This window comes from Podarcis melisellensis, assembly GCF_964234715.1.
Source record: "Podarcis melisellensis genome assembly, chromosome: 8".
NCBI lineage: Eukaryota > Metazoa > Chordata > Lepidosauria > Squamata > Lacertidae > Podarcis > Podarcis melisellensis.
In genome coordinates this window covers 17,492,510-17,520,285 of record NC_138540.1, presented here as the reverse complement: position 1 = coordinate 17,520,285, position 27,776 = coordinate 17,492,510, and the positions used below count along the sequence as shown (strand labels likewise).

Here is a 27,776-nt window from a genome sequence, read left to right as displayed (position 1 = left end):
ATGTAAAAACACTCTGATTCCCGGACCGTCCTCGGGCTGGATTTAGAAGGCAATTGGGCCGGATCCGGGCCTTAGTTCGCCTACCCATGCTATAGGTCCTTAATTATTCTGGTTCCAGAGGGGGGAAAGCACCTTTTCTAACACTACAGAATGGACAGCCTTGGTCTGGTAAGGTTTGGGGGCTTTAATTATGATGCTTGAATTTATTTATTTATTTATTTAGGTTTGTTGCTGCTATATTTATCTTATTTTGTGCATTGTTTATTTGTTACATTTATTATTTATTTGTTATATCCTGCCTTTCCTCTAATGAACTTGAGGCAGCATGCAAGGTTTTGTCCTCCCACTCCTATTTTATCCTCAAAACAACCTTTAGAGGTAGACTAGATTGAGAGATGGTTACTCAGTTCAGGAGCACCCACCTACATGTTTGTGTAAACTACTTTGAAGAGCAAAGTAGCCCTCTTGTGGCTACTGAAAGGCTATCTTGTGCCTCCCAACATCATTGATAGCTCTTTCAGCATGTATGATCAAGAGTTCTTCAATATTTCACTCCCTCAGTAGGTTACAATAGTTTAGGTTTCTTAAATCACGCTTTGGAATGCATGAGGTTCTTCGTGATAAATACGTACTGAGCACCTTCGTGTTTATTAGACCCTCTGCCTTCAGTGGCTTCTGATTTCTTTTTCTAAGTTTAGCTCCTCAAACAGGCCTAGCTACTTGATTTCTTTTCAAAAGCAAATGGAATATAAGCACTGGATTTGGGGCTTTGCAAAAGAAGAAGAAATATTCTAAGAGGCGATACTACTTCATGCTGTTTTTCTTATTTAATGGTTTTAAAAACATGCTGTGATGTCCAACGATAATAAATACCACTCTTATCTGATGGTTTTTCCATATGGGATTCAGCTGCATGATTCAATTGATTAGGATTTTCCCCACACTGTCTCTGCAGAAACTAGGGTTGTGTTGCAGCAGCCCTCACAGGAACTTGTTTCTTCTTCTTAATTGATGATTGACGAAGAAACATAATTCACAAGCTCTCAAATACTAGCTACACAGCAGGTCAGTTCCTCACGGAAAGGGCTGTAGCTTAGGGGTCAAGCCTCCGCTTTGCATGCAGAATCTGGCATCTCTGCGTACAGCTGGCCATGTCCCTGTCTGAAAACCTGGGCAGCCACTGCCAGTCAGTGCAGACAATACTGAGCTACAAAACATGTTGACAGCCAATTTCTACAACCAGCCAGGAGCTTATTTCTACCAAGGCTGAACTGGGCTGCAGGCAGATGTTGGGCATGTTACCAACACCAGTGAAGAGTTTTATGTGCCGTGAAGCCTGGCCTGTTCTCCATGGTTCATATAAAAAAACCAGGCCACATCCGCACCATCCATTTAAAGCAGTATTATACCACTTTAAATGGTTGTGGCTTCCTGCAAAGAATCCTGGGATTCTGCTGCCTGAGTCAGTTGTTTCACCTTGCCTCATGGGTGGACCAGCCCTGCTTGAGCTTCTCAAAATGAGCATCGCTTCCTGACAGACCTGGAGTAGCTATTGTCCTAGGCCTTAGCAGCCTGACACTCTAATCACTGTCTGGAGGGCACCATCTTGGCCTTCCCTGCCTGAGTGGTGAAGTGCCCCAAGTTGGTGGAGTAGCGCTGCACCTGTTGATTTTCTGCCTGACAACACTGCTGCTGTGACCAGGGTGGGGAGGAGAGTATAAAATGGCCCACTGTTGTTGCCAAAAAACCTGGGCTTGGACCCTGGCTGGAAAAAAAACATTAAGTAGCAGGGGGAAGCAACTCGGAAACAAAATTAAACAGGACAAGCAAGGGGCAATTGCTTGTGTAATGGGAATCCTGAATTGTGTGTGATTAGCTGTGCTTCTCAGCTGAGGGGAACACACCACCAATACAATCTCATCCCCCACTAAAGGGAGCAAACATTAACCTAATAAAGGCAGGCAGCTGGACTGAAGGGGGAAAACCAGCTCTTTAGAGCGGAGGGGGAAGCTTTCCTTCCATTAGAAAAATAATATATTTTATCCAAATAAGGTAAAAATATTTGAAATGGGGCAGAAGTGAGCACGAAGCGGGCCTTTCTAGAAAAGGAGATTTCTCCAACTCTCAGCAACCCACTTTTATTTTTGTAGTTTTGCAGCTTGTCTTTTGGGACAAGCAATCTACACACACACTCACACTTTGCAGGGTTGTGGGTAATAAGCAGGACTTTTGAGATAATATCTCGCTCTTTCTCTTTTCTCAACCTCCCCCCCCCCCGCCTCTTTATACAGTTTCACCCATCAGGAACATTTGGAGGTTCAGTCACAAACATATATCCCTCACTAAATAGTCTATGTGGATCAATTAGTTAAGAGTTAATGGTTATATATTTTTCATAAGCGGGTATGATTTTGGGGAGAGTAAAAGCTCTCCTCACATGACAGAAGCATTGAAGAGAAAAGTGATGACAAACCTAGACAACATCTTAAAGAGCAGAGACATCATCTTGCCAACAAAGGTCCATATAGTTAAAGCTATGGTTTTCCCAGTAGTGATGTATGGAAGTGAGAGCTGGACCATAAAGAAGGCTGATTGTTTTTGAAGAATTGATGCTTTTGAATTATGGTGCTGGAGGAGACTTTTGAGAGTCCCATGGACAGCAAAAAGATCAAACCTATCCATTCTGAAGGAAATCAGCCCTGAGTGCTCACTGGAAGGACAGATCCTGAATCTGAGGCTCCAATACTTTGGCCACCTCATGAGAAGAGAAGACTCCCTGGAAAAGACCCTGATGTTGGGAAAGATTGAGGGCACAAGGAGAAGGGGACAACAGAGGACAAGATGGTTGGACAGTGTTCTCGAAGCTACCAGCCTGAGTCTGACCAAACTGCGGGAGGCAGTGGAAGACAGGAGTGCCTGGCGTGCTCTGGTCCATGGGGTCACAAAGAGTCGGACACGACTAAACGACTAAACAACAACAATGGAGGGTTATTAATCAAGATGCTGAAAACTGAGGCTATATTTCATTATCTATATTTTCATAAGTTGGTACATTATGATTTTTCTGTCAGGCTCTTTCTTTACACGAATAAGTTTGAGGAACATTAAGTAGTCCTTTGGATGATTATTCAAGATGGCGTCACATGCGCTAAAAATGGAGGTTCTCTTGCTTGCTGCCTCATGAGGTGATTTGAGAGAACTGCATGGAGTCCTGAGGAGAAACCACACTTCTTCTAAGAAAAGAGGAGTTTAAAGTCAAATAAAGTCCATAGAAGTGCATTTGGGTGGAGAGACAAGGCTCTCAATCCTTGTGTAATAAATAACTCCCTTTTCCTCTGGGAAAACCCTTTGAGTTTTCCTTTCTGAGGTAACTTTCTGAGGAAATCTTAATACAGTTTGAGAAGGTTATGCGAATTTATTACTGGCATCACTCTGTTTTTTAAACTTTTTAAAAAAGTATTTATTGATGTCCAGTGTCTGTTCACGGGGGGGTCAGTGGAGGACAGTGTCCATTTCAATTTGCTCTGAAATGATTGGTCATGTAGAAAATGGTTTTAACCTCTTCTGAATGTGAGGAGAGGGTCCAGGCAAACCTGTCCTAAATGCATTTTCTCTGATAGAAACTCCCATCCAAATCCATAGGACTGAACTTTAAAGAAAGCCTACTCACTAAGCCAGCCTTTTAAAAAAAATAATAATCCAATTTACGGCTCATTTTTTTGCATGTGAAAATGTTTTATTCAGGTAACTACAGAGATCTGGAGATCAGTAATGGGGGATGGGTGAGGAGTCATTTTATGGGGCAGCAAATTTGCTGCCCTCTCTCTCACACATGCTTTGCCACCTTCAAGAAAATAGCAGCCTTCTTTTTGGGAGGGGAGCTTTGTCTGTTGCATTTGGACAGGGTGTCTCTCATGGGGGGGGGTATATTGATGAGGTGCTGCTTTTGGAGAAGTTGGGCAATGTGAACTCTCAGCCATGTCTGTGAAGGGAGGGGGGGAGAGGGAAGAGAGACTCCTTAGCTGGCCTGTCAGATAAATCTTCTGCTGTTTACTTAAATCCTCAGTGTTTCTTCAGTTTGTTTGTTTAAAAAAAGTCCCTGCCAAAAAGTGGGGGAAAGCCGTCCTTGTTCAGTCTTGCAGTCTTGGATTCAAGGACAATTGCATGGCCTTGGGATTCTTCATTACCCGCTCGGGCTCTCAGGTGTACATATGTATGTATGTCTGTATGTATGTATGTGTGTGTACACACACACACTGTGTTTGAAATCTCCTTACAGGAAATAAGCTGCTTCTCCCTCTCTTCCAAAATAAGTAGCTAGCTAAACTCTTCCAAAAGGTGTGTGAGAGAGTGAGATTGATGGTTTCTATGCTTATTTTGAATTCCAAGAAAGAGTGCTTTATTTTATTTTAATTTTTTTTTTATTAAGCAATTTCAACATACCAAATTATCAATCGAAATAATCAATTACCGGTACATTATTCCCTCCCCCCCCCAGCTATCCCTTCTGCTTCCCCCACACCAAGAACTTCCCTCAGCTCCCCTCTCTGATTTCTTTGCATATATTATTCTCTGCATGTTATAACATTATAGACATGCCTTGTCTATCAGATATTCAACTATTTCTAGTTGAATAGTTGAACAAGAAAGAGTGCTTTAGAGCATGTACAGAAAGCTTCCTGTTTCCAGCCACGACCAGCCCCACTGGGATTTAGGTGGCAAAAAGACTCAGCTGAGCCTCCAGCATTTACAGTGTTGGAGAGAACAACTGCAATTGTTAGGAAATAGTACTCACTTTCTGATTTGTGTTTCCAGAACTTGTGCGCTTAATTTTGTTTTTTTTCAATTTTTTAAAAAAATATATACCCCACCTTTTGACTTTAGGGTCCCAAGCCAGTTTATGAAATTCATCATAATCAGTGACATAAGATGAAATATTTCCCACTACTATATTACTATATGTTTTTCCTCTGTGGCACAATTCTAAAGATATTGCTTCATAAAATGAATTAGTAACATAATTGTTGGATTCACAATATGACTCAAATTTGGGAAGCTCCAAAGTTGTAATTAACTTTTTCCCCCCAGGAGATTATCTCCAAGAATCCCAGCTATCTATCCACCTACCTACCCGTGATGTGGGATTTTGGGGAGGGGGGGATTAAATCAGGGTCAATTAATTTGTATTGGAATTCTTTTGCATTAGAAAAAAAAATATCTAATGGCCTAGAGAGAGTGCTCTAATTTTTAGGACCCACCTTATTTCTGAGATTGTAAATTGTTTTAATCTGTTTTTAACATTGTGTTTTAATTGTTGCAACCCACCTTGAAACCTTAGGGTGAAGGGTGGGGAATTATTATTATTATTTAGTAATATATATATAATATTATATATACTAAATATTTTCTATTTAACATTTAAACTACATTGAGTATGATTTGTGGAACAGCCTACACACCTAGGCTGAATAAAGTATTTAAGTTCAACCAGCTTTGGTTTTTTTTTTATTTTAAAAAAAGTATTTCTGATACTTTTGTCAGATTAACATGGTCCCCATTGCTGCTTCTGTTTACTTTATAGTAAAGCTATCCCAGTAGTGGGCCCTAACACACCAGTCACGGGATTTGTGGTATAGAATCCCTGGCTAAGCAAGTGTGGGGTTGCTGGTCCTTGTTTGGATGGGTAAATAGCTCAAGGATCTTTTGTTTTGCAGCATATTCATTTATTGCCATGTATACACTCCTTCCCCAGTTAACTGTTCCCAAAGTACCTTATAATTAAACCCCAGCTCAAAATGGGCAAAATCTTAGTGCTGGATTGATATTATGTCTGTCTCTCCATGATGGTTGATGACCTCATAATGCAGATTGTAGACTCTTCCAATCACAGGGAGGGCAGTTTAACTGGCGAGGGGCAGAAGAAATGGATGGGGAAGATACCAGCCCACAGCCGCCTCTTAGCTCTGCAGAATTTCCTGGATCCAGCAGCTGGAAAAGCTGATTTTAATTTTCTGTAAGTAGATCAGGGATGTCGTGGGTAGTTCTCATTATCAGGCACATGCCATGGCCGCTCCGCAAGTTCCTGGGTCCTTCTGACCTCTGCTGCTCCTGTGATTGGCTGTGATTGGCCTCTTTCAGATTCAGCAAGGAGGTGTTAGTGACCTCCACATGCCTTACTCCCTTCTCCCAGAAGGGATTGGGTCCAAAGGGAGAGGCAACCAAACGGGCACAGGCAGCAGCGGACAAGCAGCGAAGAAGATGGGCGTTCTTGAGAAAGGGAGACCCACAGGTAACACCCCCCCCAAGGTTTTGTTAAAATACTGGAACAGGCATTAAAAACTGGATCCCCAGTAGACAAAAGCAGTTCAGTTTAAATATTTGATTCGGAGGAGGAGCGGGGTGCGGGGAGGGAATCAGTGAAACGCACTTAAGATGAAATCCTGTATCAGTTTACCCGGGAGTAAACCAGGTAGGCATGTATCTGATTGCACTGCTAGTATGGTTTAAATGTTATATTCAAGCAAATCCAATGTTTTGGGGTTGTATCCAACCGAGGTCCTACTCAGAGCAGACCCTGTGACATGAATGGGCCTATGTTAGGCATGGCCATTAACTTCACTAGGTCTACTCTGAGTAGGACCAGCATTAGAGGCAGCCTCCACTGCCTCCTGTGTTGGAAAGTGGTTCAGGTGTTTCCAATACAGACCCAATTAAAATGACCTTCTCCCACAGGCAGGTGGTTCTATAACAAGGGGCTCCTATGGACACACACAGAAGGTTAGTCTCTGTTAAATGACTGGTAGGCCTTCATCCAAATGTATATTTTTTGGGGTGTGAGTTGAGAGTCAGTGTGGTATAGTTAGTGTTGGATTAGGACCAGTGGGCAGCTAGGATTCAGATCCACACTAGGTCATAAACCTCCCTGGGTCACCTTGGGCCAGCCAGCATCTCTCAGCCTAATCTACCTCACAGGGTAGTTGTGAGGATAAGGAGGGAAATGTTTATTTGAGCAGCTGGGAGGAAAGATGGGATATAAAAGTAGGATATTTGTGTAAGTAGGGCCTCCAATTTTAATCCAGGAGGTGGAATTTCCCCCCCCCCCCATCCCAAGTTTGGGAAACTTCAGTAGCAACATGAAATCTTCCAGACCATGTATCATAAATTAAATGTTTTCTAGGAGTGGCTCTCTTCAAAGTGGAAGATGTCGGCAATTTTTCCTTTATTCCCCACCCCCACACTCTTGATTGTGCAGTGCAGCTGTTTTCCTAGCTAAGAGCAGAACAAGATCTCAAAAAAGCTCTTTTTGTCTGAAGCCCGCAGGCAGCCTGCCTCTCACTTTTCCCCAAGAAATTGCAAAACCCTTACATTTGCCTCAGTTTGAGTGTAGGAGTCCCAGCCGGTGCCAAAAGGATGGCTGTGCCAAGGAAGGCGTTGAGGAGCGCCTCTCAGGGTGCTAGCTAGGGCACTGTGCACCTTTAAGGTGTGGCTGGGAGCCACCCTGCTCTATATGAGCTTCTGCGTCCCTGTACTTGTCTCTTGGCTCAGGCAAATTGCTGACATGAAACAGAAGTGAAAGATTCCTAGCAAAAACAAAGGAGCAGGGAGAAAATGTTTCAGTATGGTGTAATTCTCTCCCACACTCCCATCCAAATTTCAGAGAAGAGCCAGAAACGTGGAAGTGTTAGGGCATTGATGGAGGACTGAGATGCAGTGACTACATCAGAGAAATGTATGGTGCCAGGTTAATTTTAAGGCTCAGATTTCCTCCCCTAACACCCCCCCTCCCTGCGCTTTCCAAAATGATAGCTTATAATTGGTGGTGCAATGTTTAATTGATTTGCAGTGGAATCCTGTGCAGGTTTATTCAGAAGCAAGTCCCACAGAATGTGGTTAGACTTCCACATAAATGTGCAAAGGACTGTGGTCTTAATCAGTAAGGTTCATTAATTTCCCTCCAAAAAGTCCCTTTTAATCAACTAAAAAAGTGCCTCTAATTACCGGTATAAGGTACTTAAGATGGTGCTTGCCAGCTTATTTTCTTAAGAGGCATTCCCCTTTCTTTCTCTCACAATGGCCTTTGTCAACATGGTGCCCTCCAGATACTTTGGAACAGGCATAGGCATACTCGGCTCTCCAGATGTTTTGGGACTACAACTTCCATCATCCCTAGCTAACAGGACCAGTGGTCGGGGATGATGGGAGTTGTAGTCCCAAAACACCTGGAGCGCTGAGTTTGCCTATGCCTGCTTTGGAATGAAATCCCCATCAGCCTCAGCAACTGTGCTGGCTGGGGCTGATGGGAGTTGTTGTCCAAATAATCTGGAGAGCACAGTGTTGGAGAACGCTATCATGCAGAAAGTGGTGCCTCTTCTAAGTCCACTCATATTTTTCTGTGACACATGATTGAATCCTTCTGAAAATGGAAAGACTTTTGCTGTCTTCACCTACTGGGTTTTGCTCTTAAACCCAAATTTGTTAATTGACTACTTATCTAATATTAATCTAATTAATCAACTGATGTGTTTTTTAATTGGCTGACAGCCCTAGTCAGAATTAAGCTTTGATCTACCCTATGCCCAGTGCTGGATTTACATAAACAAGTTATAGCTTAGGGCCCCACTCTTTTGGGGCCCCCCAAAAAATTAAAATACTGGAGTTACATTCCAAAATACTGTATAAGATAAAAAACAAATAAAATGGCTTTAGATACCTATTAGGTCCATAAATATTCAACACAAAAACAGCAACAATTTGTTGTTAACAAAGGACAGCTGGACATATAAAGGGCCCCATTACCTTCAGTAGCTTAGGGCCTCAGCAAACCTAAATCTGGCCCTGCCTATGTCATACATCACCAGGACACTTTTAATTTCTGGTCATCTGGGGTCATGACACATTCAGCACTGTTTTGATTGGATTAAAATACAGTGGTACCTCGGGTTAAGAACTTAATTCATTCTGGAGGTCCATTTTTAACCTGAAACTGTTCTTAACCTGAGGTACAGTGGTGCCTCGCAAGACGAAATTAATCCGTTCCGTGAGTCTCTTCGTCTTGCGGTTTTTTCGTCTTGCGAAGCACAGCTATTAGCGGCTTAACGGCTTAGCGGCTTAGGGGCTTTAAGAAAAAGGAAACAAACTCGCAAGAACTCGCAAGATGTTTCGTCTTGCGAAGCAAGCCCATAGGGAAAATCGTCTAGCGAAGCAACACAAAAACCGAAAAACCCTCTCATCTTGCGCGTTTTTCGTTTTGCGAGGCATTCGTCTTGCGGGGCACCACTGTACCATATTAGCTAATGGGGCCTCCTGCTGCTGCTGCACTGCGCTGGCATGATTTCTGTTCTCATCCTGAAGCAAAGTTCCTAACCCAAGGTACTATTTCTGGGTTAGCTGAGTCTGTAGCCTGAAGCGTCTGTAACCTGAAGCGTCTGTAACCTGAAGTGTCTCTAACCTGAGGTACCATTGTATTGTAGAACTTGAAGGTGGCAATCCCTTGATCATGAACAATATGTAGGGCGTCTCACAAAACACATATTAGGATGCTGGAACATATCAAATTTAGCTCTTCATTAAGTTTTCTGAATGAACTGTGTTTTGGGCTTCAGCACCCTTTTGCTACCTGACTCTGGACTGGGTCAACCTTTTCCGACTCCCATACAAGCTTGAGAGGGGAAAGAAATTAGGGGCTTGTGAAATGGTAGTGTCTACTTGTACCCCTTCCTGCAAAACATCCTTGTACAGTTCCCTAAAATCATGGTTATGTTCATGTTCACAGCTCTGCTGATTATTATATATGGACCTTGGTGGTTTTTGCCTATTTAAGTCACTGGAAGAGATTGGGTCCACACTGCTCATTCTCAAGGCATACAATGGCATTTTTTTAGCTCAACTCATTGAAATTAATGGCCACATCTAACTCAGGTTAATCAATTTCCATGGGTTGTTGGGTCAAGTTAGCCATATTGATTTGTATGTTTTTGGTGGGTTCTTGTTGTCTTGTTGGGCTGTGTGTGTAATAATGGGGATGAAGGTGTCCACTTTTGTTTGTCCCTGTGCTTTAGTTTGTTGCTTAAGTTTTCTAGTAAGGCTGTTTCCCATACAGTTTGGTACCAGTGGTACATGTTCACTCCTGACAGGTCCCTCCAGTGTCTAGCTATGATGCTCCTGGGTTATAAGCTCTCTGCAATGTGAGTGTGTGTTATTGTCTTGGAAAATATTCTATAGGGCCAGTTCTAGGGTGGCTTCTAATACCCGTTTAGTTACTTTGCATATTTCTTGTAGGACTGATGTCCAAAAGCGTTAGATTTGGGGGCAATCCCACCACACGTGGAGGTATGTGCCTGTAGAGGTACAACCTCTCCAGCATTTTGGTGAGATTCCTTGATATATCAGTGCCGACTTCTGTAGTGGTGTTGTTGTTGTTGTTTAGTCGTTTCCGACTCTTCGTGACCCATGGACCAGAGCACGCCAGGCACTCCTGTCTTCCACTGCCTCCCGCAGTTTGGTCAAACTCATGCTGGTAGCTTTGAGAACACTGTCCAACCATTTCGTCTTCTGTTGCCCCTTCTCCTTGTGCCCTCAATCTTTCCCAACATCAGGGTCTTTTCCAGGGAGTCTTCTCTTCTCATGAGGTGGCCAAAGTACTGGAGCCTCAGCTTCACGATCTGTCCTTCCAGTGTGCACTCAGGGCTGATTTCCTTAAGAATGGATAGGTTTGATCTTTTTGCCGTCTATGGGACTCTCAAGAGTCTCCTCCAGCACCATAATTCAAAAGCATCAATTCTTCGGCGATCAGCCTTCTTTATGGTCCAGCTCTCACTTCCATACATCACTACTGGGAAAACAATGGCTTTAACTATACGGACCTTTGTTGGCAAGGTGATGTCTCTGCTTTTTAAGATGCTGTCTAGGTTTGTCATCGCCTTTCTCCCAAGAAGCAGGTGTCTTTTAATTTCGTGACTGCTGTCACTATCTGCAGTGATCATGGAGCCGAAGAAAGTAAAATCTCTCACTGCCTCCATTTCTTCCCCTTCTATTTGCCAGGAGGTGATGGGCCCAGTGGCCATGATCTTCGTTTTTTTTATGTTGCGTTTCAGACCATATTTTGCGCTCTTCTCTTTCAGTCTCATTAAAAGGTTCTTTAATTCCGCCTCACTTTCTGCCATCAAGGTTGTGTCATCTGCATATCTGAGGTTGTTGATATTTTTTCCGGCACTCTTAATTCCTGCTAGGGATTTATCCAGCCCAGCCTTTTGCATGATGAATTCTGCATATGTTAAATAGGTACCATCTATACCTATTTTAAGGGTTTCAAGGGGAGATGGATTTAGACCACAGTTTATTCTATTGGGTAGGATTTATTTCCATTGGGTAGGATTCATGACATATAGTCTATGTCATGCTCCCATTGTTTTTTGATTAAGATGAGGGGGTTACTAGCATTCTGGAGCAGTATATTTATATTGTGGATACCCTGTTTTGAGTCTTGGGAGAAAATAGCTTTGAATTAGATCTCTTTATAACCCTTTCAAAATCTTGCTTGCCATTGTGATGGGATGGAAGGCAGCCATCCCAGCAGTGGGCAATGCCAGCAGTGGGCAATGCCCTCTCACCCCCTGGGGATCTGAAGGTGCTATGAAAGATATATTAATGCTGTGTTCACACTTTTTTTGCTTTTACTTTTGGGTGGGTTTTTGTATTGTTTCAATAACCTGCCTGACCAGAGCACCTGGTAAGACATCAACAAATGTGTATATGAGGAAGTGGAACTTTTACTCGAAGCACTTTCCAATGCTTATTGAAACATTTTTTTCTGATCCACCCACCCCAGAAAAGTAGGGTGCCAGGCCTTTTTTTTTGTCTATATATGTATTTATTTACATAGTACTTTTTGTCTGTATAATTCTAAATACCATATCATGGGGTCCCTGGTGGTCTCCCATCTGGGCACCTCAGGAGACCTGCCAAGTGTCCCTATTGTCCAGGGACAACCCCAGATTTACAGAAGCCATTGTGACACCTCCCTCTCCTGCTCACTGGTCATCAAAGTGCTAAAAGGCCTGGTGAGCTCCTATGGTTGGATCATTTTGCGTTTGTTACAGGAAGAAGATAGACATGTAAGTAGAATTTCTATCAGCATCTGCATTTTGTGATGATGGTGATTTCCTCTTGAGCTTAGAGGCATTAGAGAGTACTAACTATGAGTCCCATTTCTCATTCTTTCCTAGACTTTCAAGGCTGAGAAAAGTCTTTTCCTGTCTGGGAAGAAAAAAAAAAAATTCTCCTTTCCCAGCGACCTCCCCCTCGCCCACCACCTCTCCCTCCGCCTCACCCTCCAGACCCCTCTTTCAGAAGACTGCAAAGGTAAAACCCTTCAGTGTATAGATGTTGCTTCCAGAGAAATAGTAGTCCCTAAGGATTCTCAGGAAAGGTCTCTCTGTAACTGTTTGAGGCCTATTTCGAGGTTCAGAAAATAAACATATCCCATGTGGCTCTTTGTTTTCCCTGTACGCTCTGCAGACCTCCTGCCAACCTGACTGGGAGGAAGGTGGCAGGAGGAAGAAATGCCAAAGAAAACATGAAGGTAATGTCTATTTCCAAGGATATGTTTAGGGTATACTGTATAAGAAAGTCCCTAAAACAGTTATAATTGCTAGCCTTCTCTTCTTTTCCATTTAAATGACATAATATTTGAAGACCTGGAAGGAGAGCAGGGACAGGGCAGCTTTTATACTGACACCATGAACCACAGAACCTGAGCACAGAGTTTGCCATCACTCTCTCTCTCTCTTTTTTTAAAAGAATATTTATTAAAGTTTTCAATAGTAATACAATAAAAAGAAAAGAGAAATAAAAATAACAAAAATACAAAAATACAAAAATAAAAATATTTAAAAACACATAAGGTTTCCATTACTTATTTTTCATTAACTTATTTCCCAGACCTCCTCATACCTCCCTTTTTTGTATTCCAATTCAAATTGTTAGTTCAGCAAATCCTTATCAATAAATTTTAACCTATTTCTAAACCTTTTCCCCCATATTCTCTTAAAGCATTACAGCTGGAAACCACTTAATTTCTATCCGACATCATTCTAACATTCATTAATTTTGCAATATTTCTGTAAATAGTCTTTAAATTTCTTCCAATCTTCTTCCGCCGACTCTTCTCCCTGGTCTCGGATTCTGCCAGTCATTTCTGCCAATCCCATATAGTCCATCATCTTCATCTGCCATTCTTCCAGAGTGGGTAGATCCTGTGTCTTCCAGTACTTTGCAATGAGTATTCTTGCTGCTGTTGTAGCATACATAAAGAAAGTTCTATCCTTCTTTGACACCAATTGGCCGACCATACCCAGGAGAAAGGCCTCTGGTTTCTGCCATCACTCTATACCAACGCTGGGCAGAGCTCAACCATGGAACGAACCTCGCCATTTCCCCAATGAGCATGTCTCTGTCTTTGGGGCTTCTGCAGTTTGGGGCTCAAGGGAGCACACTGGCCCAACTGCAGCATGCTCTGGGATACAGCACGCATGGTAAGGCAACCTTCTGAGAAACAGCTTTTCGGTGAGCAGTGCATGCTGTTGTGAACTTCACCTTACAGTTTGGACTGTTCTTCCTCCGAGACAGCCACCCTTCTGGGGCACCAGGGCTGCCCAGGTCATGGCAGGCTCCAGAAAGCGGGGAGGGGGGAAGAAGCACCAGCGCTGCCATGGGGGACCAAGGGGCGGAGAAAGCCCAGCTGGATTTTATGTGCTGCGGCGGCAGCTGCTTTGGGAACCAGGAGCCAGCCTGGCCTGACCACGCACCCTATTCAGGACTTTTTTAGAGCATGATGTTTTTGCCAAGGAGAAGAGAGAAAACCTGTGCAGACTCTGAAGTATCAATGGATGTCTGTCCAGTGGTACTGTCCACGCCAAAGCTCGTATGAGCTTCCATTGCTTGGTCCCAGCTCCTGCCAACCTAGCAGTTTGAAAGCACATCAAAGTGCAGGTAGATAAATAGGTACCGTGCCGGCGGGAAGGTAAACGGCTTTTCCATGCACTGCTCTGGTTTCGCCGGAAGTGGCTTAGTCATGTTGGCTGCATGACCCGGAAAAACTGTCTGTGGACAAACGTCGGCTCCCTCGGCCAATAATGCGAGATGAGTGCCGCAAACACAGTCGTCTGCGACTGGACCTAACGGTCAGGGGTCCTTTTACCTTTACCGTGATGAAACTAGAGGCTGATCCATCAACCTTCGAGGGCGGAGGAGTCTAAAGCTGGGTAGGGGTTGCTCCCCAAAGCCACCATATGCATTCCCAGAAGACCATGTGGTGGGACTAACACTACATTATGACATAGGCATTGTTTATATGGGAACTTTGGGAAAGGGAAATAATAGCCACTGGGAGTAGCTCTGCCACAGCAGCAGTGAATTTTGTGCCTCCCCACAAAACTGGCCCAAATCCACCCCCTTCATATTTGTTGTTTGCGAATGGGGCTGTGAAATGTCATTAAACACGATTCATTTGTCATTCTTCATTAGCATCTCTCCTCAGCATGGTGCCCTCTAGCAGTTGTTGAGACTCCAGTTCCCATCCCTGCTGACTATTGGTGAGGGTAACAACCACCTTGCTGCAGCTAAGAAAACCTGAGTCTGGATTGGTGGCCACCTGGGAACCACACGTCTGCAACCATGGGTTCCACGGTGTGAGAAAAGCAGGGTACAAATGTTAACAATACATAACACCCTTTGGTCACAGGTTCCTCCATCCCTTGTTTAGCATTGCATATGAGCTATCTAGTCCTTAGCAAGCAACTAAACTGGGGGTGGGGGGTGGGAAGCAAGCAACTAAACTGGATAGAGTCATGCTTGCACTCTTTTCCTGCTATAAACTTGGAAGCTGAAAATGTAGAATATAATAATGAAGGCCACTGCAGGCTTTATAAGCCTCAAGCCTGCCCACCAGCAGCTGCAACTTGCAGTCTTCACAGGCAGCTAAGCCCAGACCCTCCAAGTGTCCCTATTTTCAAGGGACGCCCCTGATTTAGAGAAACCGCCTTGGTTTCTGATTTGATCCCGGAATGTCCCATTTTTCCTTAAAAGCTAAAGGGACCCCTGACCATTAGGTCCAGTCGTGGCCGACTCTGGGGTTGTGGTGCTCATCTTGCTTTATTGGCCGAGGGAGCCAGCGTACAGCTTCCAGGTCATGTGACCAGCATGACTAAGCAGCTTCTGGCGAACCAGAGCAGCACACGGAAACGCCGTTTACCTTCCCGCCAGAGCAGTACCTATTTATCTACTTGCACTTTGACGTGCTTTCGAACTGCTAGGTTGGCAGGAGCACGGTCCGCGCACTGGGAGCTCACCCCATCGCGGGGATTCAAACCGCCGACCTTCTGATCTGCAAGTTCTAGGCTCTGGTTTAACACACAGCGCCACCCGCGTCCCATTTTTCCTTAGGATGTCCCTATTTTCATTGGAGAAATATTGGAGGGTTTGGAATTATCCGACCCCCTAGTTGTCTGGAGGCAATCCTGTATAGGGAAGTTTTTTTTTAAAAAAAATGTTTTATTAGGTTTTTATATATGCTGGAAGCTGCCCAGAGTAGCTGGGGCAACCCAGTAAGATGTGTGGGATATAAAGAATCAAATTATCATTATGGAATGGGATGTCCCTATTTTCACCGGATAAATGTTAGAGGGTATGCTAAGCCCCTTTCAACTGTGAAACGACACAAAGGTCAGCTTGCATTGGTTCAGACCCTTCCTCGCCTCCTGCACAGCTCCCGAGGTGTGTGGCACACCATGCAACCACTGTAAAGCAGGGCCCAGGCTCTTGGCGAGACCAGTTCCAGCCTGTAGGCTGTGCGTTAATTTGTTGAATTTGCCTTTTCTCTCATAAATTAGTCACTCTTTTATTGAAGAGAAGTGGGAGCCCTACAAAGAGAACTGAGCAAGTCCCAACGGGAGCCCTGCAAGCTGCGGATTGTTTGTGTGTGGGGGTTTGTGCACATCTTTTCTGCTCAGAAAGCATTAATGTAAAATTTTTGCATCCGCTATAGGCATGGCTCCAGCAAGAACAAAACTCTGTGCTGCTCCGAGGTTGGATTAGGAGTGTGCTCAGATAATGACATCTGAAGAACAAGATGGCTGGGAGCGGCAGCAGAGTAAACGGGGGGGGGGGGGTGTCTTTGAAAGAGAGAAGAGCCATAATCCCACTTTACTACCGAGGGGGGGGGGAATGCTTGCAAAGGCAGCAGACTCAGTTTGGCACAGATTATGCCACTGATTCCAGATCCTTTTGGCAGCGCAGAGAGGCCAGCAGATTCTTTGCTATGGGCTCTTCTGCACTCTGCTTTTTCTATAGGTAGCAAGGGTTGATTTGGCCAGAGATGATGTGTGCATTTTAAGCACTCAGGAGGAGAGTAATGTGTAGTGTTTCTAGGAGCATATGGCACATTCTAAGAGAAAAGCATAGCTTACGTAATGTGTTCCTGTCTCCAGCCTATTTTAAAATATAGGCATTACCCACGGTTTGGGCATGATGCCAAACCACGGTTTGGTGTTCTTTGAGTAAGCTTTGGCCATATGGACCCCAACTTCCTTTTTGACACCCCTAATTCTGACACTGCTGTCAAGCAAGTTTTTCAATGCATCTAAATAGTGTACAAACAAAAATTTGCTTGCAAACTAGAATTGGACATTGTGGCACTTTCCCACAACCACAGTTTCCAGGTCTGGTTTGCTGGAAACATACTAGGTGTTGCAGGGTTTTTGCCACATTCGTTAACAACTTGGAAGTCGTGGAAGAGGTTGGAATGCAGGGAGGGAAGGAGAGTGTGAGCCTGAAGCTTGTTTATGTATTGATAAACCATGGTTGGACATTATGTTTGAACTGATCCATTATGAAAAGTTGGACTTCTATTTCAGTAGCTGGGGATGAATTCTTAGCAAAGGTTAAAGGCCTGCTGCTGGCTGGAGATAGTGTAGATTAAATTACACACACTCCCAAAAAGCACCATAGTGTATTTTAAGTTAGTACTGATGTTGTTTTCTTATACCTTAATAATAACCAAAGCTTTGTTACCAACCCAGGAGTTTGTGTTTCTAAAAGAAAAAGGAACTGTACCTGTGTCAGTTATATTTCTTTTTAAGAGGTTGGGCTAGAAGACCCTCAGGGTCCCTTCCAACTCTGCAATTCTGTTATTCTATCCTTCAGCATTGGCTGTGGTGGCTGAGGCTGATGGGACTTGGGAGTCTAACCTCATCCCCACACATTGACTGCAAACTATTATGAGGACTAAGCTTACTAATGAACGGCTCTCAAAGGCCTGCTCCAACTAGGTTTGGTTTCCCTCTCTCTTATGCCAGAAACTCAGGGCCATCCAATCAAACTGATCAGTAGTATGTTCAGGACAGACAGAATGATATACCGGTAGGTGTTCACAAAGCACATTGTTAACTTGTGGAATATGCTGCCACCAGGTCTGCTGCTGTATCCTTAGAAGCTTGGAATTTGCATATGCTAATTTATATGAACAGATGCAAATTTAGGCCAGCTTTCAGAAAGAGGTTGTATCGAATGCTAGCCCTACTAAAGAGTTGACTCATTGAAACTAAGACACTGATAACTTAAGCCCACTAATTTTTATGGGTCTACTCTGAGTAGGACTTAGCTGGATACCACCCAAAGTATCCTGTAAGCAGCGTGTGAGGGGTGGGGTGGAGGGTAAGCAACAGTGCCCCTAGCTGCTGCAAGATCTGTATTTATGAATGTTGCCAGCCATTTTGAGGACTATACAGTAGTTGAAAAGCGGAATATAAATCACTTAAAGAAATAATGAATAAGGTGTGTGTCTGTGTCCGCTAGCTTATATGGCTTTAAAAAGAAATTAGACCATTTCCTGAAGGATTATGTCAGCAGGTATTGCCTACAAGAACTAAACAGACCATTCTGCTTCAGAGCCAGCTCTTGTCTTCATGACCTGTTTCCTGGAGGTGTCTGATTGACCGCTGTGGGGAATAAGATACTGGTCTGAACCAGCAGAGCTCTTCTTATGTCCTGCCTTCTTCTTGTTTAGGAGTCAGCATGCAGAGTTTGTGGCTGCCCAGAACTTGGAAGCACTGCATCGTCATGGATCTTGCTTCTCTCCAACCCAGATTTCAGCTAAGAGGGTGAAGGTGGCTAAGCCTTTGCAGAAGATGCTGAATTGTAAAAGTTAGCCCCTCACATTTCAGTGCTCAGTTCGCCTGACCCACCCCTTAGATCATGGGAAGGTAGGTTTGTGTGTTGGGTCAGTTTTGCTACTGTCATACTTTACCAAGCTATACACAAAATTGGGCTGTGTTTCATATGTTTTATTCCATTTGTGTACTACTAGTAAGTTGGGATCAGCTTACAGTGGGTCACACCAGTGGCACCAGAATGTACATTTTTATGCTTTTAAAGAAAAGGCAGGAAGAAGAGAGTGAGATAGGTCTATATTTGGTGTGTGTGTGTGTGTGTGTGTGTGTGTGTGTGTGATGACTCTTAACAACTGTCATGATTTACTCTCTTCCAATGAATCCTGAGATTTTTTTCAGTGTGTGTGCAAAGAACTGCCTGCCAGAGATTTTGGCACCCCTGGAACCCTATCATTGGCTAAGGAGAAAGATCCCTTATAACCAGTCTGTCAGCAGTGTCGATACATCCTAAGAAAGAGGAACACATCTCACAAATTAAAACAAAGATCCCTTGTTGTGTTTAAAAGTGGGCCTAGAGGTGGAATAGCACTGTTATGTGTAATTCATTGGATGATTTTGGAGTAGGGGCACAGTAGTTTCTGGGGAAATGGAGACCTAGAACATTGGGGCCCAGTACCACCAGGGAAGCAGGCTGAAACTGATCCTGAGCTCATTTGAGTTGTTCGCTGGTAGGCTCATGATCTCCCTTGTGCTTTTGGAGTTAATTAAGAATCAATATATACACAGAAGCTGCTCATACTTTTGTTTTCATGGGTGAAGGTGACAAAGGCATCTATCTTGTGATAGATTCAGGCCGCAGTGAAACTTCATTTGAATCCAAGCTTTGTTATGACCAGAAAGTCCTGTTCCCAGTCTCCATTCCTCTGCCTGCAAAATGTGGGATTATGGAGCTCCGGGCAGAATGCATGGTCTCTTTCTTTTATTTTAATAATCTTCTGAATTAGGTGAGCCTAAGAGGGAGGCGTGAGCCTAAGGGACGCAGGTGGCGCTGTGGGTTAAAGCCTCAGCGCCTAGGACTTGCCGATCGAAAGGTCGGCGGTTCGAATCCCTGCGGCGGGGCGCGCTCCCGCTGCTCGGTCCCAGCGCCTGCCAACCTAGCAGTTCGAAAGCACCTCCGGGTGCAAGCAGATAAATAGGGACCGCTTACCAGCGGGAAGGTAAACGGCGTTTCCGTGTGCGGCTCTGGCTCGCCAGAGCAGCGATGTCACGCTGGCCACGTGACCCGGAAGTGTCTCCGGACAGCGCTGGCCCCTGGCCTCTTAAGTGAGATGGGCGCACAACCTCAGAGTCTGGCAAGACTGGCCCGTACGGGCAGGGGTACCTTTACCTTTTACCTTTAAGAGGGAGGCAGACTTCTGCAAGGTCATCTAGTGAGTTCCATGGCTGAGTAGTGATTTGAACTCAGTGTGACACGTTATTCACAACACACAGTACATTTAGCCATTCTACACACCAACCTCAAAGTAATCTGCAGGTCTTGTGTTTTTAAAATAAATTTGACTATTGTTTAGATCAGTGTGGTCCTATAGGCCTCTTTACCTTGTCCCTTAGGACTCTCCCTAGCCACATCGCTCACTGACCCTGCTTTGTGCCCTCTTTTGAGTGGTTGGTGGATTTTGGTTTTTTGGCTCACTGGAATGTGTCCTTAACTCTTATAATGCCTCTTGGTTGTCTGGATGGAGGATAGAGAGGGGTGCCTCAGTGTCTGTGAAGCTAGCCTATGGTACAAAGGCAAAATCCACATGTGCTATTTTCCTCACTTTTGCCTCTGGCCCCAGCTACCCTGGCATGTGGCCCTTGGAAGGTTGCCCAGAAAGGCAGAAGTTGTCCTTGAACTGAAAATGGTTCCCCATTCCTGGTTTAGATGATTGTTGCATCACCGGGCATTTAACCAAAGGAGCTAGGTAGCCCTTAATGGTATGGATATCTCTTTAGGCTTTGGAATGCCACACCTCGTATCTGTACATTTTGTAACTCTTGGTGAGCTGCTATGCATACCTGACCTGCAAGGGCATTGTTACAGCCCCAGGAGTTCTTCTTTGGCTCAGTTTTTAGATGTTTGGGTTGCAGGGTGGGAGGGAGGGACATAGGGGTTGAGCTCAGACTCCATTGTGTTTCTAGTGTCGTCATCAGGAGAATTGTGGGGTCTGTTAGTCTGGGGTTTAATGAAGCTATTTTTTTCTGCATATGGGGAGTATAATTTGGTTTTCCAGACCCCAATGACAGGCCTAACCTGGGCAGCAGGTAGCTTTCTACAATGCCAGTAATTACCTAAGCTTTGCTCTGGGAGCAGGGAGATGAAACATGTCTGAGCTCAAGAACTGCTATTAACCAAATATGTTAAATAAATAATTAAAAAGTAGGACTTTTAAAGATGCTAGTTAAAAGTCAGTGCAATGCTACAAATCAACAGAAAGCTGTGATTGGTTGGCTTTTTGTTTGTTTGGTTTTTTCCAGTTTTTATTGAGTGAAAATGTCAAACCTTGCATCAGTCATGCAAAAAAAAAAATCAAATAAATAAAACACATATATTAAATTTCTAATAGCACTAAATTCAAGTGGAAAAATATTCAGTTCTTAATAACGTAGGTGCTGAGAAGACCAAATTCAAGTAAAATCAGAGCACACCGTCCTGTTAGGATTTTTTTTTCACTTTCTGCATTATTATTTTTTGTCTCAAAACCTATATATAGCTATATATCTATATATATAGGTATATACATATAGATATATACACACACATATATATATATATGTGCATACATATTATATTTATATTTATATATATACACATACATATTTATAAAACATTAAAAAGAGCATTGGTAGTTCAAGCATCACTTCTTCTTTTTCTCCCTCCCCACCCCTCCCACACAGAAAGAAATAAAATAAAATAAAAACAACAACAAAAGAAAGTACACATTTTAAAATTCAAAATGAGCTAGCAATGGCTTATAGTCCTAGTGTGCAATATGGATTTTACAAAAGGCTAGAATTTCTCCCTCATATTTTTGTCTTCCTGTTCTTCTGTGTGTGTATGTTTGTGTGTGTGTGTGTTTTCCTTTTAAAATCTAGGGCCATTAAAAAACAAACATCATTTCTTTTTCTATATTGAAATACAGTTCTCTTTCAATACAGGTGAACTTTATAATAATTTATATATTTATTTGGTGGCTAGGTTCCCCCCCCCCTTTTCAACGACAAAGCAGTAATGAAAGGATCTACACTTAGGGTTTCAGAGGTTTGGTTTTTTAAACTCTCTCTCTTGTTCTTGACACATCCCCTCCCAAACACATGGTCCCCTTAAAGCCACCAAGTTCTATATTCTGCTTGCTCCATTTCAGCAATATCTGTCAAAGCATAATATGCCTTTTAAATCTATGTCCATCAGCTGTCCTGTAGAGGCGCAAACTGGCTACCTAAACCTCGACAACTTCTCCGCACATCATCAGCACCACCATCACTTATGCTTAGGACTCAGCTACTAAATTCCCATGGGATACAGGACATGAATGTGAGCCTGCCCTGGGGCAGCGGGAACAGGTGAGTTCCCCCTTCCTGCACAGAGGACGCATTTACCACCCCTATACTTTCAGCCATGCTAAATTTTACCACGTCCAAATTTGCCTACTGTGAGTGGGATGAGAGGACACAGAATCAGGAAAGGTTATGTTGTGTGGGGGGAAAGGTTGAATAATCTTGCTTTGTTGCTAACTGGTGGCCTCTCCTGCTCTGTAAAATGACACGCTTAGGGTCCATCCAAAGGTTTATGCTTGCTCTGAACTTTTAAGCTCAATCTTAAATGTCCTCCTCTTTACACCTGGGGACACTGAAGTGCTTCTTCCTGAATCAGGATGTCCATCAGGGTGCAGATGATAAACATTTAGCATCTATATTTATATAAAGACCTGTTTTTTCATTCGTTTTGTTTTAGGCAGAGAAGGAGGTGGAGAAGGTTGTGAAACTGGGGAAGTATAGAGGGACCAGTCATTAGGTGTTAAAACTAGTTCAACTTAGCAGGCCTTTTGTTGGAACTGAAGGTGGTCGAAACAATGGGGAAACTGGTTACTGGGTGATTCTTAGTGGGGAATAACAATTCCAGTCAGATCCAAACAGTTACATAGGAAGGGGTGCATAACTAGCTAATGTAAACTGTACCTGTTCTGCAAATTCTTCTCTTCCCACCCCTTCCTTTCTTGCCCACTAGTAACCACTGGCTTCTATGGCCAGCACCAATGGACCAGAAACCCAGGGGAGGCCATCTTACTACCTTGCAACCACCAGAGGGTTGTAACTGCCTGTTTGTATTAAAAAAGACCCCAAAATGTATAGAAACATAAAAACAGGGCTTATCCATTGCCGCTCACCCTGCAGTGCATCACAGGTTTCAGAAACCTTGACCGCAAGCAAAAGTTTTCTGTAGCACCTTTTAGCGAGACATCTAAGTGGTGAGAACAGGAGGGGGATAAGAATGTGCTGAGAGTTTGCCCAAACTTCTTAAACATAAATACCTCACTACCACGTTCACCAAACTCAGGCCCTTTCAAGAGACTGAGAGGACAGGGAAGAGTAACACCTCATTGTGCCTATTCTCTTAGGTAATTTTGATGTGTGTCTGTTGATGTGACCTATGGTCACGCTATGAGACCATAACCTGCCCCATCTTGGAATTTTAAAAAGCAGAGGCGGCAGCGGTGTGGAGACTTGCTACCATCTAATTAGATGTTCCAAGGAGCACCTTTGCCAAGTCAAAACTACCAGGAAAAGGTAGGCTCTTGTTAAGTACATTTGTTTTATAAAAATCCAGAAACAGTCATGAATGAGGTTCAAGCTTTTTCTTTTAAAGCTGTGGGAAGAGTCATAGGAGGCTGAGATGGTTCTTGAGGAAACAATTGTCCCCAACCTCCCAAAATAAAATTAAGAACAAATTAAAAAACACCCTATGCATATTACTACAAACCAAATTGGAGTGTGTCTGTGGATAAGAGAGTGCATGAAGTGTGTTTCATTAAATGACAGGGCTTTTTTTGTGTCTCTTTTAAAATGTCTGCCTGGCTGAAATTCAAATTCAGAATCACTTGATACTCTATACTGAGAGTAGGAAAATGATGGTAGGGAAGACCCCCTTTCTGTAGCTTTTGCCCCCCTAACAAGTTTTTTGACTAGCTGGAGGTGGTGGGAATTAGTGTCCACACTTGTGTGTGAAGGAGATAATTGTTGGTGAGCAACCAAATAGGATGTTGAAGGGTCTGTTCCTCAGGGTAGCATTCTTCACTGGATACTCACAGAGTATTATCTTGGTATGGCTCCTTTCTCTCTGTTCTATATATTTCTATATATCTCTATCTATTCGTAACCTTTACAGGGGCAAAAATACTGTACAGCTATCTTTTTTTCCTGGACATATCCTTTATCCTTTTCTTTGCCACTCTTGGTTTTCCTCCTCCTTTCCCTTATTGTTAATATTTTAAGAAACTTAAAAAAGTGTCCGTGGACCACATTCTTACTGTTGAACTGTCAAGTTGTTTTGGGTGTGATTGTTTGAGAGGGATATTCAAAAACTAAGACTAATAAAGCTCTCAGCCTTTTTTTCTTTTCTTTTTGCACTAAAATGGCATGTCTGTTAAACACAAGGGTTGTTGTGTGTGGCTGGTTTCATTAGCTTTTAATGACTCAAAACCACCAAATGTATTGGAAGCAAAGGACCTAGGGAGATCTGCAGAGCCATTGTGGGTGCCTGTTTCCTTCCTTGTTTTTCTTTTTTAAAATGTCCTCCCCCCTTTTAGGATATGCCTGATCTGGTGACCTGGGGGAGTGCAGGGCAGGTGGGCAAGGGACATTAGATTATTTGTATGCCAAATGAGTTTGCTGTGCAGCTGTTTTAATTGTGGAGCAACCAATTCAAGTGGCCTCTTCCTTTCCACAGCTCCACAAATGGCAAAGGGACAGGAAACATTTCTGCACTGGGATTCAGAAGAGCATCACCCTCTCTGCCCGAGGTAAGAGCCCTATGTGTGGCTTGATGGGATGGGTTGTAGTAGCTAATATTTATCCTCCCCCAACTTGTTCCCACTAAAAGACGCATGCCCTCTTTCAGCCTTCACAAAGCATGCTTAAATGTGGTGAAGGTGGGGGGGTGGGAACAATGGTAGAGCAGGGTAACACCTCTGCTTCCTTCCTGTAGCTAAACAAGCCATCCCCCAGTAAGACCAAGTACTACTTAGGCCTGCCTACTCTTTATGAGGTACTTGCATCTTCCACCTCCTCTTCTTTCATTAGCAGCGAGGCGGAGGGGTATCCTGAGCTCCTGGGTCTCTACCCTACTTGTTGGGAGGTGGCCCTGCAGTCTGGAAAAGAAGCAGTTGGCACCCCCTCTCCGCAAGGCAGCGGTGTTTGGGTTGGCTCTGGTTAAATCCAAGCCTCTCTTTCACAACCAAGGGTTCTTTTCAGTGCCATACCCCGTACTTGCTGCCACTGGTCAGAGCCCCACCAGAAAAGGAACACTCCCCACTCAGGTGCGGGAGTGTCACAATATAAATAAGTTCTTTCTTCCTTAAAAAAAAAAAAGATTAATATTATTATTATTCTTTAATAACAAAGAGGATCAGAGAAGTATCCGCATATTCCCAGCCCCGTTCAGTTCATTAATGCTTCTCTTTCTCTTTTATTTTATTTAAAAAACTGACAATAAATACCCCATTTCCCAACCAACCCAAGCTGCCTGAGATCCCCATTTCTCCTGTTCATTTGATGTTGGAGAAGAGAGGAGAGAGAAAAATAGAAGTATGACTGATGCCCTCCCCCAACCCCAATTATGCCTAATGGCGAATAACTTCGCTTTTGTGGCTTAAAGGAACCAAATCCTCATTTTTGTAAATAATATATTATTATCACCCCCTAATATTCACCATCGGATGCTAGCTGCCCCCTCTCCCTGAGAATGGGAGGAGTGTTAAAGGACAAAAATGAAAACAGGAAAATAAAATAGAAGTTAAAGAGGAAAAGAAACAACCCCCCTCCCCCCCCCTCCGAACCAACAAGGGGAGATTTTGAGGGAAGTGGCAGGGGAGACATTTGCCCTTATGGTTAGCACATCCATCCAGGAGAAGGAGGGTCACTTCTCCATGGCCCAACCCATCTGCATATTAGTAAAAAGATTTGCCGTCTGCCACCCTGTAAACATGTGCGTCCCAACAGATGGGTCCCTCCGCCTCCCCCTGCCCTTCCCATGGGCACAAGGCTTCTTTCCTTTTTATTTTTTGCATGGTCCAAGGATTAAGCGGTTTCCTCGTTATCTTGTGCACTTCCTGGGGTGGAGTTGGATGTCTGTGTTTCTCTTTGCTGCTTGTCGTTCCAGCGTTTGTTCTCGCCTCACGTAGCGGGGTCCTCTCATTTAATTCAGTTTCTTATTTTTTTAAAAGATCAAAAAACCCTGCTGCTGCTGTCTATAAGTTAAGGGGAGGCCTCAGGGGCAGGGGCTTGCTCGCCTGGAGGTCTGGAAGCATCGCTGTGGACTGCAGAAGGAGAAGCAGCCTCCCCCAGTTCCCTAACGTCCTTTGCAGGCATGGCCTGGGGGTCAGGAAGTGACTCTTCAGAGTCTGTGTTCAGATCTTCCTCATCGTCGTCGTCATCATCGTCGTCATCTTCCTCCTCCTCGTCTTCCTCATTCATTTCCTCCTCATCCTCCTCCTCGTCGTGGGAGGAGTCGTCCTCCACGTTGCCACAGCTGGCTGGAAGCCGCTCGCTCTCCACGGGGACCCCACCCTCCCCGGCGGGGGAAGGGGCAGCGCCCGCAGCCTCTGGCAATTTCTGGCTGAGGTCCAAGGAGTCGTTGAGGCCCACGCCCGCTGCGTTCTGCAGGAAGAAGAGGGAGCTGTTTGTGTCAGTGCCGAGGTTGAGCGAGCTGTCAAGGTTGACGGAAGAGTTCTGCGCATCGTACTCCAGTGTGGAGGGCGGGAGGGCCTCGGGGCCCGGAGAGATGGCCGGCAGCTCTCCGCGCTCCTGTTTCTCGTGCTTGCGCTTGTGCGAGTCCATCTGCGACATGCCCACCACCGTGTGCTTGCAGCCGGGGTAGGTGCAGTGGAAGTGGGAGCACTTGAGTTTGTACTTGCAGTCGGGCACCTCGCAGTCCACGCTGGAGCTGAACTGGCAGAAGCCTGCGGCGCTGATGACGTCCTGCTTGCCGTGGTGCTTGCGGTGGGCCGTCACCTTGGTGCTGTCGGTGCAGCGGAAGCCGCAGCGCAGGCAGTGGAAGTGCGTGCTGTTTCCCGAGAACTGGCAGTCGGGGAAGTTGCAGCTCAGGGAGGACTTGAAGCGCTTGAAGTCGTCCAGCACCAGGTTGTCGACGCGGTCGTGGTGCTGGGCATGTTTGTACATGTGGGTGCGGCCGCAAAACTTGTAGCCGCAGTTCTCCCTTGTGCAGTGGTAGTGGGTGACCTTCAGTGAGAACTGGCAGCTGGCATCCTTGCAGTCTTCATAGAGGTCGTAGCGCCGGAAGCCCTCCAGCATCATTCCTTCGTCCAGCATCTTGCGGGAGGAGGCTGTTTTGCGCCGCTTGCCAAATGGGGACATGTCCTCAATGATCCAGAAGCGCTTCTTGGCCCCTGCGGCGGTTGGCATGGTGATGGTGTTCCCTGGGGAAATGAAATGGGCAGAGGAGATTTTAGAGCAGGACTCTGCATCAGACCCACTTCTCTTTCCTGCCTAGCTAATTGGGGTGGGGGTTCAGACAAGCAGTGTTTGCCCAGTGTTTCTTGATCTTTACAGTTTCTAGGCAGTGAGAGGAATGGCAATACTGTATGTAGGCTCCTTCAGGCAAACTCATTCCATCCACCTCACCCCCAAAGCCTGGCCACTGCAAAGCCAATCTTTTCATTCCCTTGAAGTGGTTTGGCAAGAGATGAATAGACTTAAGAGATGGAGAAAGGAAGGCCTTGTACTTCTGGTCATTACACCTTTTTTTTAACCTGTTCTGCCTTTGTTCCTTTGGCACTTTATCTGTGAGAGAGTGCTTTGTGACTCCACTCTCATACCTAAATATTTGTACTCTCACTACATCAAAGGAGCAGTAGCTGCAAGCCAGGACCAGACCATGTTAATAAACCATGGGCTCAACACTATTCCCTCCCTCTCTTTTTTAAAAAAAAGATGTTTTACCTGGAACTTGCATGTGACATGGAGAGCAATGAGCAACTCGTCTGTCATCTGATAAAAGTTTACTGTTTCACTCACTCAAAGTCAGACATGCAGCCCTCCAGATGTTGTTGGATTCCAACTCCCATAATCCCTGACCATGTTGTCTGGGGGTGATGGGAATTGGAGTCCAGTGACACAAGTTCCCTAGCACTGCTTTATGAGATTTCTCTCCTTGCGTTTTATAGGAACAAGCTAGTAAGTAAGGGTGACTTAAATGAAACACAATAAAATGAACTATAAAACCAACAACCACATGCATCTAATGTTGCTCCAACAACTCTCCTGGGCCATGAATACACAGACCTTCAACCTGCACCGACCCAATCTTGCTCCTCACAGAAGTGGCAAGGGTAAGTC

The 27,776-nt window shown here is 44.4% G+C and overlaps 2 protein-coding genes across 17 annotated transcripts in view; one reads left to right on the top strand and one right to left on the bottom strand.

The window, feature by feature from the left end:
- The first annotated feature begins 106 nt into the window (after positions 1-106).
- On the top strand, positions 107-24,223 carry LOC309376932 (uncharacterized protein). 10 transcript variants are annotated; one of them, XM_081923873.1, is made up of 8 exons: positions 3,192-4,350; positions 4,594-6,013; positions 6,139-6,289; positions 6,733-6,777; positions 12,234-12,360; positions 15,888-15,972; positions 18,062-18,257; positions 22,823-23,980. In XM_081923873.1, exons 2-7 carry the CDS (start codon positions 5,841-5,843, stop codon positions 18,201-18,203), a joined length of 723 nt encoding a protein of 240 aa, XP_081779999.1. In that variant the 5' UTR covers positions 3,192-4,350; positions 4,594-5,840; the 3' UTR covers positions 18,204-18,257; positions 22,823-23,980. The 10 variants fall into 10 exon arrangements, 8 of the variants coding, with proteins under 8 accessions (XP_081780005.1, XP_081780006.1, XP_081779999.1 ...); XM_081923878.1 differs by lacking the exon at positions 3,192-4,350 and adding an exon at positions 14,524-14,685 and having other exon boundaries at positions 4,535-6,013; positions 15,888-15,982; XM_081923875.1 differs by lacking the exon at positions 3,192-4,350 and having other exon boundaries at positions 4,535-6,013; positions 15,888-15,982.
- Positions 23,762-27,776, bottom strand: part of CASZ1 (castor zinc finger 1) — a 300,204-nt gene continuing 296,189 nt past the window's right edge. For all 7 annotated transcript variants that reach the window (XM_081923378.1, XM_081923380.1, XM_081923381.1 and 4 more), the window contains one exon: positions 23,762-26,857. In XM_081923378.1, the coding sequence (XP_081779504.1) occupies positions 25,677-26,857 (1,181 nt within the window). In that variant the 3' untranslated portion in view covers positions 23,762-25,676. The remainder of the gene's footprint in view (positions 26,858-27,776) is intronic.